At 46.3% G+C, this 14,194-nt stretch overlaps 1 protein-coding gene across 5 annotated transcripts in view; it reads left to right on the forward strand.

Annotated features, from left to right (window-relative positions):
• The window catches only part of PLXNA4 (plexin A4), a 460,966-nt gene that overhangs the window by 227,056 nt on the left and 219,716 nt on the right, over positions 1-14,194 (forward strand). For all 5 annotated transcript variants that reach the window (XM_064442412.1, XM_064442386.1, XM_064442376.1 and 2 more), the window contains one exon: positions 1,613-1,744. In XM_064442412.1, the coding sequence (XP_064298482.1) occupies positions 1,613-1,744 (132 nt within the window). The remainder of the gene's footprint in view (positions 1-1,612; positions 1,745-14,194) is intronic.

Raw genomic sequence — 14,194 nt, forward strand, 5'->3', positions numbered from 1 at the left:
CCCCCTCCCCTCCCGGCTTCTTGTGCCCCCGGCAGAGCACGGGAAGCTGGGAAAGTCCTTGACTAGTGTAAGCACTGCTCAGCAGCAACTAAAACATGAGTGTGCTAACAACATTATTCTCATATTAAATCCAAAAGACAGCGCTGTACCAGCTACAGTGAAGAAAATTAACTCTATCCCAGCCAAAACCATGACACTCCTCTCTGACTCATTTCCCCTGTCTTTCCTGGGGGAATAAGATTTCTTTGTTGTCATACAGCAGATGGGGAGACTGAGGAAGGACAAAGATAAGAATCTGTATATCATTGCTTCCCTTTGCTCATACAGGCTTTCCAGACCCTTTGTCATTCCCTCTTTTCCTTTCTCTTTGCCTCTCCAATAGAAGATTTAGGCTCAGTTTCTTGGCTGAAAGGTCGATACAGAAGGAACAAGCTCCTGACTGTGCCAGCAAACAGTGGGAATGGGTCTTGATGCCATAATTTCTCCATGACTTGTTATTTCCTTTGGGTGGGAAGGGTGCTTTTTGCTCAGCTATGAAAGTGCACAAGTGCAAACCAGGGACTGGGAGCCTTTGCTCTGCCTTTGGTCAGGAAGGTAGGGGGATCATGGTGTGGAGCACGAAGCAGACGTAGTACAACTTTGTTTCTTCTAGGGAAGGGTACTGTAATGGTTGTGTTGCTGCAGGATAGCAGACTTTCTGAAAGGCAACACGTTGAAAACATAGCAAGGGAGATAAGGAACGTGGACATATCTCTGAAACACACAGCCACGGGGTTTGATGAAGTACAGAGCCTCATAAGATCCAGAAGGACCTGACACTCCTGTGGATAGCTAGATTATCCTGAATTGTGATTATAGTATTGACAGGGATTACAAACCTTGTCCAGCTGCTTTTGAGCCTGATCTCTAGAAATTGTTTTTCGACAGGTAAAGAAAAATCTGTTGCTTTGTGCATTTCCTTCTGTACCGCTGGGTCACTGTCAGGGGTAGACTGGGACTGTGCGTCTGGTTCCTCCTCATAATTCCTGTTATTGATGTTCCTAAGTGACACCCTGTTATGAAATGTGGCTGGAATCATAAGGCGCCATATTTGTGCAGGACTGATTTCAATATCTGATATATGTAATCAACAAGAGAAATAGTCTGTGCTGTATTGTACACCCTGCAATAATATATTGCCCCATGGAATATTAGCAATAAGAACAATAATATTGTCTGACTAGCATTTGAGTGAGTCAGTCCTGCAGACTCTCGTGTGGGCTTTTTTTTTATCTTTTGCTCATCATCACCACAAATTCTGCCCTTTGCGCCATCATTTTCAGCTCGGTAGATTTGTCCAGGCAATGACAGTAACACAGTGATAGCGCCAGCTAAAAGCGAGCAGGCTCTGGATTGTGCTACAGGGCTCTAGTGTTGATGGGACCAGCAGAAGCAGTTAAACCCGCTTTATCCTTTAAGTGAGGAAGCAGTGGAAAAATTCACTTTGTTATGATAGCGGTTGTTGTCCAAAAGACCTGGATCACAATGCATTTCTCCAGTGATTATTCTACAGTTGCCACAGAAGGAGGCAGAATACTCATGTTCTCTCTCTGTTTTTGGTTTTGCTCTGTAGATCCGTGTGGATGGCACCACCAAGAACACGCTGGAGTATGAGATTGTGCAGGTGGTGGATGCTGGCCCCATATTACGGGATATGGCCTTCTCAGTGGATCATGAACACCTCTACATCATGTCTGAGAAGCAGGTAAGGAATTTCGTCAGTCAATGGTTCTCTGAAAGCTTTTAGCGTGATCACGCTATGGACGTCAGGATTGCGCGTGAAGTTCTGATAGTGAACACAGTTGCTACAAAGATGTGCCCCGCTGTTGAGCTCATAAATTTTCATGCTGAGAAACCATTGTATTTATACACTGATGCAATTTTTGAGGGGCCAGAGGCAAAGAACTAAGGGAGCAGAAGCCACCCCCAGCAGTGCCTTATGCAGTATGCGTCCTACTGGCTACATGACAAGGAGTTGCTACTGCATCTGCTGCATACCACATTGCTCTCCATCCCCGTTCAGCCTGTGGCTACATCTGCCACAGATATGGGTAAGTGTAACGCTGAATCATTTGGCTCCAGCTGGAGTATTTGGAGAAGCTGGAGCCTCTTTGAGACACAGTGATCAACAATGTAGGATGCTGCCTGCCAGGGTGCAGGCCAAGTTTAGCGTGATGTTCCTGTGTGCTATTAGTGTTATTACTGAAAAGACTACCAGCTAGACTCCAGGGAAGGACCAGTGTGGGTGTTTGACATGGAAGCCCAGCTGATTCCAGCAGAGCGCTTGCCCTTAGGAAGTTTGCGGCTTGGGATGGAAGGAGGAAATAGTTTTGCATGAAGAAATTAATTGTACATAATTAGTCTTGTGGACATGCAGGGGCTTGAAAGATCGTAACTGGTTGATTCATGAATGCTTGTGAAGAGCTTTAGATCCACAGGCAAAAGGGAGCAATGAGGGATTTTGGTAGGGTGATGGCAGGTGCCCTCCAGTGCAGCTTCCATTCAACTGGAGACCACTGGTCTGAGCGTGATGTGTTCACTCATACATTAAGGTTCAATGATTCATTAGGCAAGTATTACCCACCTGACCTTGGATCACATAAGTGGCACCAAACATAAAACACCGGCTTGATATGCTCATTGCCTTCATCAGTTGCCTGGAGCACGTCTTGCTTGGGAGCACACATTCCTATAGCACTTTCAAAGCAGTGTGGTTTCTTTCCAGTATCACCCAGTTGCCTAACACCAAATCTCCCACTGATATTGTGTGTTGTGCTCTGACCCTCTGACAGCACTGCGCTGCACTTGCCAACAGTCCGCAGTCTCCAGGATGGAGATGGGCCACAATGTCCCCTCGTCTCACCCACCCTCGTGGCAGTTTTACCATCCGCTAATTCCTGCCTTAAAAAAAAGCAACAGTGAATAATTGTTCCCTCTTCACCTGCCATGATTTTATAGACCCCCCTCATACCCTTTTCAGGTGGCTGTTTTCCGGGCTGTGTCTAACAATGAAATTATTAGCCTTTACCTAAGCTAGGAGAAGTTTTGCCCTGGCCCATAAACAGGGATATATACAGTTTTTGGAGGGAGGTGTTTGCAGGGTTGCTGTGGTCCAGGATCTCAGATGTGGCAGGCTGGCTATCCCTCTCCCCATGCAAAGTTGGGGGTTATAGTTTCCATTCTATGACTGTCATTTCTTCTGCTTGAATAATTTTACTTTACATATTTTGTGTCTCTGATATCTCTGACTCTCTCCCTGAGCAATGGATATTGATACCTCAAATTACGAGTGGGGAGGGGAGAAACTCTCTACATTTGTCTTTATTAAATAAGCTGCTAGATGATGATAACTTAGGAGAAATGACATGATGACGGAGCTGGGCTTGTTTTCTCTTCTGCTCCATACTGGGCAAGAATGGGATGGCACCTCCAGTACTAAAGTGAAAACAGTCCCACTCACCTGCTGGGATGAGATGGGAAGCTGGTGATGTCTATGAGCTCCTGTGAGACTTTGGTCAAGACGCTGCTCCTCTTTCTCATCCTTTTATTCTGTGGATCCTTTCTTTCCTTGGAGCAGAATGGGGCTCCCTGCATGGTCAAAGCCCTTAAGCATGATAATATGCCAATAATCAATGCACTGACTTCAGATTTGCTCAGTGTCCTTTTTGTGCAGGTCCATTTGACAACAGGTCACCTCAGATACCACCACTGGCTTTGTACAGCCCTTCAGATTTACAGAGACTATGCATTTGGCTCCTTTGGGCTGGATAGTCTTGTAACACACCCAGGAGCTGTCCTAATTCTCTCTAGGAGATGGCAATGGGACAACTGTTCACTCACTCACTCACTTCCTTAAAAAAATCAGATCTGGAACAAGATAAGCAACTTGTTTTTCCTCCAGAAACTTCCAAGAACATATTTTTGCTGTTTTTGTGACTACTTGTACTTCCCTGACCATTACAACATGAGCAGACTTATTTTGTTGTTGGCTATTCTGAAGCAGAAGCTTAGGCAGGTTTTTTTAGGACCACAATTTGTTAGTGGAGCCCCATAGAGAATCCAGGAGCCCTGCGGTTTATTTGATCATCTCCCCCCACCCATCTTTGAAGCCCAAGGGTGTCTGTATAAGAGAGGTTAGTGAAAAAGGTATGAAGTATTATTATTTAAAATCTGATCTGATTATGTGAAAGGCTCAACGCTACAGAAGCCTTGGCCCATCCGATTTAATCTGTGAAGTAGCGAGCAATGCGAATGACAGTGCTGCTGTCACGGCAGAAGGGTTGTTCTCTGTGTGCTCGTGATATAACACACTTCGGGTGCTCGAATGAAGTAACATTTGTAGGGCCTTGGTGGCTGAGAGCGGGCACAGGGGTTTGCCTTCGCTGGAGGCAGGACTCTGAACAGCATGGAGGAGTGCAGGCTGGCCTTGGGGGGGATACAGCCCATCCACTGTACAAGCCATGTAGCACAGTTCTTTTCAGAAACGGATGAAGCTCTGACTTATCAGAGGTTTTCGCTGCCCACAGAAAACCCCTGGTATTTTGAGGTCTGTGGAAATGAGGGACAAGAGGGTGATGGTTTGACCTGACCTTTTCAAAGGCAGGCAGGCACCAGGGCTGCTCCTGTCCCTGGGGATGGAGGAGGTTTCTCCTCCCTCCACCTGCTGGGCTCAGCCCTGGCTGTGCCCTGGAGATGAGTGGTTCTGTTGGGTGTGTAGCTGCTCCAATAAAAGCAGTTTTGCCAGGCTCAGCTTCATCACTGACCAGTCCTCAACAGGAATGGAAGCCCCAGATATAAAGCCAGTTTCTCCAGCTTGTCCCAGCAAGTGTTGCTTTTGCCATGCCCCAATGGTGGGCAATGAGGTATTAAGACTCAGCTCGGCAAGGCAACCTTTAACTTGAAACACCTTCAAAGAGTTGTTGCAATAAACCTGGCTAGAAGAAGAGGGTTTCTCATGCTGTCAAAAAAATATATAGATCCTGGCCTTTTTAATGTCAGCTTCTGCGTGGGAGCACTTTCCTCAGTGCACTGGGGGGTCCTTGGGCTGCACATGGGACTTTTCATCTGGAGCTGGCCTCCCTGGGCTCCAAGGGGAGCGGGGACCCCTGCTCAGCCCTGTGCTCTGTGCCTGAAACAGGTCCTCCCTTGCAGCTCCTGTGAACGTTGAGGGGTGACAAGTGTCACTTGTCGGCGCTATCAGACATGCCGTGCCCTCAGGAGCAGGATGCAGCAACTTTACACAATCAGAGGGGCTCCACTATATATAAATACGCATTTTATAGGGAGATTGATCAAATGAAGGAGAGAAGATTTGTCACCAAAACCCGGAGACATGGTATATGAAGATCCCGTTATTTCACAGAGGTGTGGCCAAACACGGGTTTCAGGTGCGAATGTGTGCTTCGAGCCCCTGTCAAAAGAGGAGGGAAGGACTGGTGAACGCATGGGACCTGTCATGCTTTATCAGGAGATCTGACATTTCGCTCCGACCTTCACAAAGTCTCCAAGTGAGTTACAAGCCAGACGGTGTTTCATGCTGAGCAGAGGGTCTTGTGCGGCGGAGGCAGGGAGGGAGCTGCACGGAGGTGTAATTCGCTTACTTATCTGTCTGGATGCCACTTGTCCCTGTGTTGAGATGTTCCCTCTCAATCATGGGGATATGGGTATATTGGAGGCTCAGGCAGTTACTTTTTCCTTCTTTGTTTCTGGTGTGCAGGCACTGGAGAGCCCTCTGCCTCACACACTGACCTAAGGGGATGAAGAGCAGACGTGAAATGCTGCTGGAGGAGCAGGGGAAGGAGGCCTGCAGTGTCTCTGCACATCCTCTGCTTCTTATCACACTTGCACATGCCTCCTTAGGTGCCTCTTCCTCCTCTAACCCTTTCTCTGGATTTCTTTCTCCTACCAAATGAGAAGCCTGAGCCTACAAGCTCCCTGGAGCTCTCTGCGAGGGTTAAGATCTCTTTCACCCCTTCCTCACTATCCCTGCCTCTCTCTCTGATCCCATCCCTCTCTGTGGCCCTCTCCTCTCATTTATGGACCTGCACTTGCTTTTCTGTCACTCCTCCAGTCCTGGCACCCCAGTTCCTTTGCTCTCTCCGTTTCCAGCTGCCACCACACTGCTGGCTGACCATGTTTCCTTGCCTCCGGGATGCTTAACAGTTGACATGCACATGTAGCCCTGCTCTAGGTGTCAGGAGGTGCAGGATGCTCATTTTCCTGTTGTGGCTTTGGACTAGTATTTGGAAGGTCAGGTCCATCACCCCCTAAATATCTGTTTCAGCATGTTGGACTCCTCGGTCTCTCCCAGCTTTAGGTGTGTTTTGCAAAGCTGACACAGCACCTGGAAGCATCTCCAAGATGTAAAAATCTCAGCTCTTCCCTTTGATATAGAGGGATCAAAGGGAAGAGTTAAAGAAAATGAACTTAAAGGCTCAAAAACCAGAAGGCAAACAGCAAGAGGCCCCAACTTTGTATTATTAAAATCCCAAGGCTTCGAGCTGCCTCCTACTTTTGGTTTACTAATGGTTAGGGAAGACTCTGTACTGCAAACAGTTTATGAGTAACCCTACATTTTACTCAGAGAAGGAGATTTGCTGTACCTCTCTGTGCAGGCGGGTTTGTTTTGTACAGGTGAGTCAGCTTCACGCTGCAGCGGGAAGTTGTCATCCATGATCTGAGAAGAAATCACATCTGCGCATGCTATATTCCCTAAACCATTACAGTATGTTGAGGGTGACACTGGTAGGGTCATGCATACCAAAAGCAGATAGGTATTTTGGGGGCTTTTTCAAACTTCGCCAATGAAATATCAAATAAATATGCAGCCCAGCTAACGCATGGCAGAAACCACATTTGGTAAAAATTAAGTAACAGTATCACAAATCATGCTGACAGGGTCTTTTTGGACTTTCTGTGTCTGTTTCTCATTAAAACGGGGAAGGCTTATACCTATTTGTCTCCTGAGATTTATTCTTCTTCACTTTGCCGCTGAGTCACTACCTGCAACAGAATTATTGTGTGCAAATTAGCTGCAAAGGAAGAGGTGGTGACTGGTTAGTTTACTTCTGATTTCATGACCAGTGATTAAAATCTTGTCTGCTGCTTATGTTATCATAGCAATTAGTTAAAGTAATCATTAATAACTTCACTTAATTATAGCTTAATTTCTTCAGATGTGGTCTTCGCTCAAGATTTCAATTAGCATTAACTCCTAGGTTTGGAGTGGCTGTTTCCAGGGGATTGTCAGTTTGAGGCTGTCCCCAGAAACACTGGCTCAAGATCACAAGCTTTAAAAATAACTCAAGAGTTTTTCCTTTTAATTTGCATTTGTTTGTTTATGAGCCATCAGGTTGCATGTGGACTATGTTTTTCATCATTGATCCAAAACCAGAAAAGACAGAAATGATCTTGTTTGAAAATGGAAAGCTGAGATTGTCTACTAAGTGTGACTTTTTGACCTGAGGATTTAAAAGCAGCAGAGACACCCATAAACTGTAAATTTTTGCACTGTTGTTGCAGATTTATGTCATACGACTCTGCTGTCTTGGAGGTTCTTGGCATATTGACTGTCATCTTGTAGAAGGGGCTACTGTGCATGGTATGAAAGGTGATGACCACTCTGTACAGACCTGCTCTTTGGGGATGGTCAGGTCTCCTGCAGGACTCTACTGTTCAACTTCTGAAAGCCAGGAAGGAAGGCTGAGTGTCGACAGCCTAGTCTCTTCCTTGGACTAATTGGCTGCTCCTAGACCAGACTGACATCCTAGGCAAGATCAGGGTCATCAGAGCTTCTAAGAGGCCCAAGCCAAGAGTTGAAACGCACATTCTCTTTGCAAAGACGTGTCATGTTAGGCTCTCTCTAAATCCTTAAAGGAGGCCTCCAAACTGCCCATTTCATAGCCCAGCTACCCTGCCCTTGGGCAGTCCTGCACAAAACAGGGAAGAACAGTTACTAGAGTTCAGTAAATCTCCAGCAAGCAATGAGTGTAATCCTGGTTGGCAGCAAAGGCAACTTTTGTTCTCTTTGACTGTTCTTTCCTGCCCCTAAAATACCACTCATCGCCCTCAGCAGTATCAGAGGCTGAACTCCGCTCTCCTTTGCATTTGCTTTCACTTAATTAAGGGCCTGTTAAATAAGGTCAGATGCCTCCTGAGAAATGACTGCATGGATGGAAACTCCTGCATGGATACTCAGCTAAGGATGGAAAAGACACTGTGTGAGTGTCTGTGTTTCTCAGCCAAGAATGATAAAAGCAATTTGGCCCACTGGCAAAACTGCAGCACATTGTGCTGCTGACTCTTGTGAAATAATTCTTTATCAGCAAAAAGCATATTATTGCAAAAAAGTCATAGTTTAGCTTGGTTTTAACTCATTTACTGCTAGTAGATGGGTATCCTAGAAGTAAGCTGTTGTGGGCTAATTAAAGGAGTGGGGAGTCCCTTAACCTCCTGCTGGGTTGGTTGTGTGCTCCAGTGGGGATGTAAATAACTCAGAAAACTGGGGTGAGCAGGTGAGGAACCAATTCAAGGTCTTGGAGGTGTCCCAAATGAGCCATTTATGGCAAGGGAATAAATTCCTCTGGGGGGCTGTCTCCATCCCATGAGATGCATGGGCATCTGGAATTTCATCTCCCACTGTCCCTCGGCCTTGGGCTTTTCACACTTGGATTAAGTTCTTTTTATCCTTTGGAAATGCTTCTGTAAGCCAGTTTGATGATGTATGCAGGTGCCCCACTTTGCCTTAAAACAAGTGCTATGCTAAGTGCTCTGGAAAGGAGGAAAGCTTTGCAGTTAAGATTTGGGAGACCTAGGCTTATATTCTGCCTTGCTCACAGAGTGCTTGTTACAGCTGTGGGCAAACCACTGTAACTCCATGTGTCCTGAAGGTACAGAAGATATTTCCAATATGAGGACCTCTTTCGGAGCTCTCCGCAATTCCTGCCACTGGCTACTGAAAACTCAGGTCTCCTCCTGACACCTGAGGCTAGTGTGTGTGCCCTGATGAGAGCTGGAAAGCTTTGCTGGATTTCAGCGTCTAGAGGGACTTTTGCTGTGTTATCATCAGGTACCTAGTCTGAGTTCTGCTGCGTGTATTGGAGAGGAAAATAGTTCCTGAGATAATAATTCTTCTCTTTGTAGCCATCCTGTTGATGACACTAAGTTATAGCTTTCTTGGTCCCATCCAGAGGAAAGTTTCCAAGCCCAAGGTATGTGGAGGGGACTAGCTGGGAGCAGTGTGACAGCCTTTCACTGAAGAGAAGGATTTAATACAAAATGCAGGTCAGTATCCCTTTGCTTCATGCTTGGCCTTGCTTATCTGTGCCAGAACCCTGTCTCTTCCAGACCTGCCCCATCCCAGAGAAATGACTTCTCTGCAAGCACATTGCATTAATCACTGGGATCTGGCTTGGGGGGAGTGTATCAGTGCAACTGCTCAAGTACTTTGAATAAATGTATCTGAGCCATCGACAGAGTCTAAACGCTGCTTGCTGGCAAGGCATGAATTTATATAACTGCCCTCTGGGTCAGAGCACTGCTGGTGAATTTTTACAGCTGATGAGCAGAGGGGGTTGAGTGACATGTCCTTGGTCATGCCACGTGCCTGTGACAGGGTAGTGCATCACAGCTGGTCCCCCCAAACACCCCTGGGCCAGTATTTGGGGTGCACTTATGTCCCTACGGATACATTAACACAATTTAGCACCTGATACAGTCTTTCTCATTGAAAGACCTACGTTCAGTCACAGTGGTGGCATATTTGTGCTTGAACTCTACAGTTATGCCCTCTTCTATGTGTCCAATGTTTGAGGGTAGAACTATGGCTTTCACATCTGTGAATCTGCATTTGGCCTGAACTTCAGCAATGCCTAATGTCAGCATTCTTCTCTTAGCTTGCTAAAGAGTCACCACCATGCCAGGATGCTTCCTCCACAGGCCGCTCGAAGAGGCAATGCAGGAGCTGGAGCACACATGGAGGCTTTCGAAGGTGCTGTGTTCCTGTAGAGGATGGTTGAATTAATCTTTGGGACTCCTTGCCTTAAAGTGTCCATGTGTTGGACACAATTGTAGGGGGTTGCCTGGAGTCGTGACATGAGAAATGACATGGGTCATTCAGTCTAACCAGGTCTCCCTCCTCCTCTGCCCTGTGTTTTTAAGTGGGAACATTGGTCCTTCTAATTCATGGGGTTCTGCTTTCACAAAGTAATAGCTACACCCTGCCTTGCAGAGAGGACCAAAAGATGAGTAAGACTGGAGGAAAGAGTGAGCAATGCCTATGAATGCAAAAAGCATTTGTAGAGTCGTTCCCTGGGTGAGAAGTGGCAGGGACTATTGATCCTCAGGAGCGGGTGATGGGTGGGAAGCCTTGCAGACGTGTTCCCTGGGGCACAGTGCTGCCCAGCACACGGCGTACGGGGTCATCCGGCACTATTGATTGCGGTGTTGTTCCTCTGCGGTGTGGCCTTTCTGAGGCAAACACAGACTGCTCAGCAGAGCTATCGTGCTGTCTGGGGAAAAAGGAGGTGGATCTGTGGAGTTAAATGCATCGCTTCTCTTATTTTCAAGAAAAAATCCACTCCCACCTGTCTGAGTGCTGGCGGACTGGTAGGTTGTGGTTTCAGCTGGGAGAAGGTCAGAGTACTAAAAGCAGCTCAAGGAATTTAGCTGGAAATCTGAAAATCTCCATCCTCTCCTACCCCAGCACTTGACACTGCAACAGAAGGGGAGAAGAAAGAGGAAACCTAAGAAGCTGGTGATTACATGTGAAGCCTGGCAGATCTGTAATCCTGGACTCCATTAAACATCTGTCTCCTCCAATCTCACTGACAGCCAGGTCTCCTCCTCTCGGCTGCTTCGCACAGACCTTACGTTTGCAGGTCACTTGAAAGCACCAGTTGTTAATCATCCCCCTGCTTTGGTATTTCACTCCAGCCCAGCCTGGGCACCAGTGCTCCCAGGCAGGGAAGATTTGGGCAAGACAGAGACCCTGGTTTAGAGGTATAGGCACTTCCATACCTCTTGGGTTTAAGCTTTTAAGTCTAACACCCACCTGAGTGCTTTCCCAGATGGGTGCCCGCTGGCTGTGAGGGACTGTTCTCTTAATTTCACATATGCTTCAAAAGTTGCTTCTGTTGAGGGCTCATGTATCTTATTACTTTCTTTGAAGCAACTATTTGCTCTCTTGGGACATTTCCTTACACCATAAGTGCATAGACTTATAATTTTCTAATGCTTTTTCTATTTGTCATGTAATACCTCTGAACTCCTAAGCATGTTCCCTGTTAGTGGGGATTAATCAGCATTTTGTTCTCAGACTCAGGGAGAACTTTTCCAAATGCCCCTGAATTTGCTGCGTCTTCTGTACTCCTGGCTTATTCTGCTCAATATCTCTCATCACTTTGTATTACTGCATATAGTCATTATAATCATAGATGTGTGTAGTAAGAACAGGAAAATTAAATCCATTCCAAAACCTGCCCTTGAAAGGCCACCTGACTTCTAAATTAAACTCTATTAAAAACTAACTTTAACATCATACTGTGATGTAAAGATTTTTTTCCAGGGTTTTTCAGGTTGTTTTCCGTTTTGTTTTCCAGTTTGCGGAAGTTTTCTGGTTTGTGATTGGAGACAACTGTACTTTCAGTACCCTGAAAGTTATTTTCTTGCTTTATATCCTAACTGGATAAGGAAGTTATGGGAGTCCCTGAGACTTAATTTGGTTTGTCTTGCTTCACTTTTTTTCTTGTAGAAAGATATTTTGGACCAGTGAACTGAGCACTTGGTCAATACTCTGATGTACAGGGTATATCTGGTTTTTTGTTTGTAATATAGGCTTGGCCTGCTTAGTCACCCGTGTAGATGGACAGAGGAGCCAAGGAGGACACTGACTACTGACCACAGAACTGTGGTTGTGTCTATGTGATAAACATAACAAGGCCAGGGGTTTTGGGTGGTTGGGAAGATTGGAGGGCACAGAAAAATCAATGCAGAAGGTTGTGTGGATAGATCAGTAGGTGTTTGCCTGCCCATTCAGTGGGCGCTGCACATGGGCAGGACAATTTCTCTGCCCAATGCCCCATGTGTGGTTGCCTGAGTAAGAGTCAGGTCAAGCTTGGGACTTTTTATAATAATAGTCCTAAAACTCTTAGTTCTGGTGGCTCATCCCTATCCCAGCACTATTCACATCATACTGACTCCCTAGAAATCCTTTCCTTTAATTCACCTGATGAATTAACTTCTTTCCTCTAGTCCTGAACTCCTACATAAAAACCTGCTCTTGTGTCCCTCCTCTGAGACCTTGGATCCATGGATGCTTTGTGATGTATTTATGACCTTATAAAGCCCTTTGGATTTCTTGATGATGAAAGACAGTGTTTGTACAAGATCCTTGCTCCCACTACATCATTTGGGAAGCTTTCTCTGGGAGGAACCTTCCAAGCATTTTTGAAGTTCATGTGTCAGTAGTTTCTGCCCCAAAGAGCAAAGGTAGCCCATGTGTTTCCTCCAAACATCACGTCAGGAATGTGGTTTGATGGAATATCAACTCCAGGGTGATTCACATGATTAATGTTGGGTTCACAGAGCACTGGCACAAAGGAGATAGGTAGATGTTTGCACCGACCTAGTCTCTATCAGGAAAAGGGATCCTTTTTTTCCCAGCAGCTATACAAATAGATGCAATAAACCAGGGAACACTTTCTTGTGCTGAAACCAAACGGCATGGTGTGGCCTCTGCCTGTAGATTTCAGCACTCTTACTCTCCCAGAAGAGGGTAGCTCCATCCAGACTGTGTAGGGAATAAACCCAAGCCATTCCTGGACATTGTTTGAGAAACTGCAATTTGGAGAGCCAAACCCATGCAAGAGACCATGAAGAGTTTGGTGGTGTGGACTCTCAGGGCTTTGCAGCACCTCTTCAGCTGTAGGAGGATCCATGGGAGTCTTTCCTCTGCTCCACTAGTCATCCTGAAGCCTTTAACCCTGGGAAGGGAAGCCCGTGTATAGAGAGTTTTCAGGGCCAGCTGTTAGAGGGATCCTCTTTTGGCTTCCTCATGATATAAACTCGTCTGCCAGCTGTTGGATGGAGAAGAGGTATGTAACTCCCAGATGGCTATTTTTGCATTCCCTATAATTGTTTCTGAAAACAGTGTTGACATTTAGGCAAGGCTCTTCAGACAGCTTCTCCTGCAAACTGAGCACTTTGAGCCTCCCCATGTGCTCTGACTGGGCTGAAGTGTTTCATGCTTTGCTACAGCCAGCTATGAGCTAAATGTTGGTAAGGGACAGGATGTCTTTCACCCACAGGATACAGTGTTGAAATAAGCCAAGAGAGACCTGAAAACCCTTTCGTCTCCAAAACAGATGGGGAGATGTTTTTATATTCCTTCTGAAGGGAGCTGTGTGCTCTGTTTTTCACAACCAGCCCTCACAAGCTCTCCTTGACTTGCAACCCTCTTACAACCACTGTGTCCATTGCTAGGCAAGGAAGGGCAAAGCAGCAGGTAGCAGACCTCGTGGCACATTTTTAGCAACTCGTGGGTATGGCTTATCGGTCCTTACTGCTGAGCATCTTTGCTCTCGTTGTGGCCGCAGCTGACACCATTGAAACCAAAGGGCATTTGGCAACTGGGTCAGACCCAGAAGCTGGTGCAAAGGAAGAGTCTTGTTTTCTGTGAGCTGCTTCATGTATAAAGGAAACCCTTCTCCTTCCACACTAAGACACCAAGAAAAGGTTGTGAGTTCATGCTATAATCACCTCCAAAGTGGCCTTTGTCTTCTTTTTTTCCCCTCTCTCTCCAAGAGCTTTATCCATCCCCAAAAGTTCCACCTCAGGCCATTAACTGGCAGGTTGGTCATTACAAACCACTTGGCAGTGACTGATTGTGAGGGTCTCTTTTGCCACAGAAAATGTGGAACTGATTGTCTGGGTGACCCCATTTGACCTCAGGAATTCCGCATTTAACCTGGCTTTAGACATAATAAACTCCCGTAATTAGCAGAGAAATTCAGCGACGACATGTCTAATTGATTGGAAATGCCAGTCCCCAACCAGACGCGAAGCTGTGCTGAGGTGAGCCCCCGACAGGCAGCGGTGTGGGCTGCGAGGGAGTCATCGGGATGCTGTCAGGAAGCGGGAAAATGCAGGGAAGGAATGT

The sequence above is a fragment of the Phalacrocorax carbo genome, chromosome 1, assembly GCF_963921805.1.
Source record: "Phalacrocorax carbo chromosome 1, bPhaCar2.1, whole genome shotgun sequence".
Taxonomy (NCBI): Eukaryota; Metazoa; Chordata; class Aves; order Suliformes; family Phalacrocoracidae; genus Phalacrocorax; species Phalacrocorax carbo.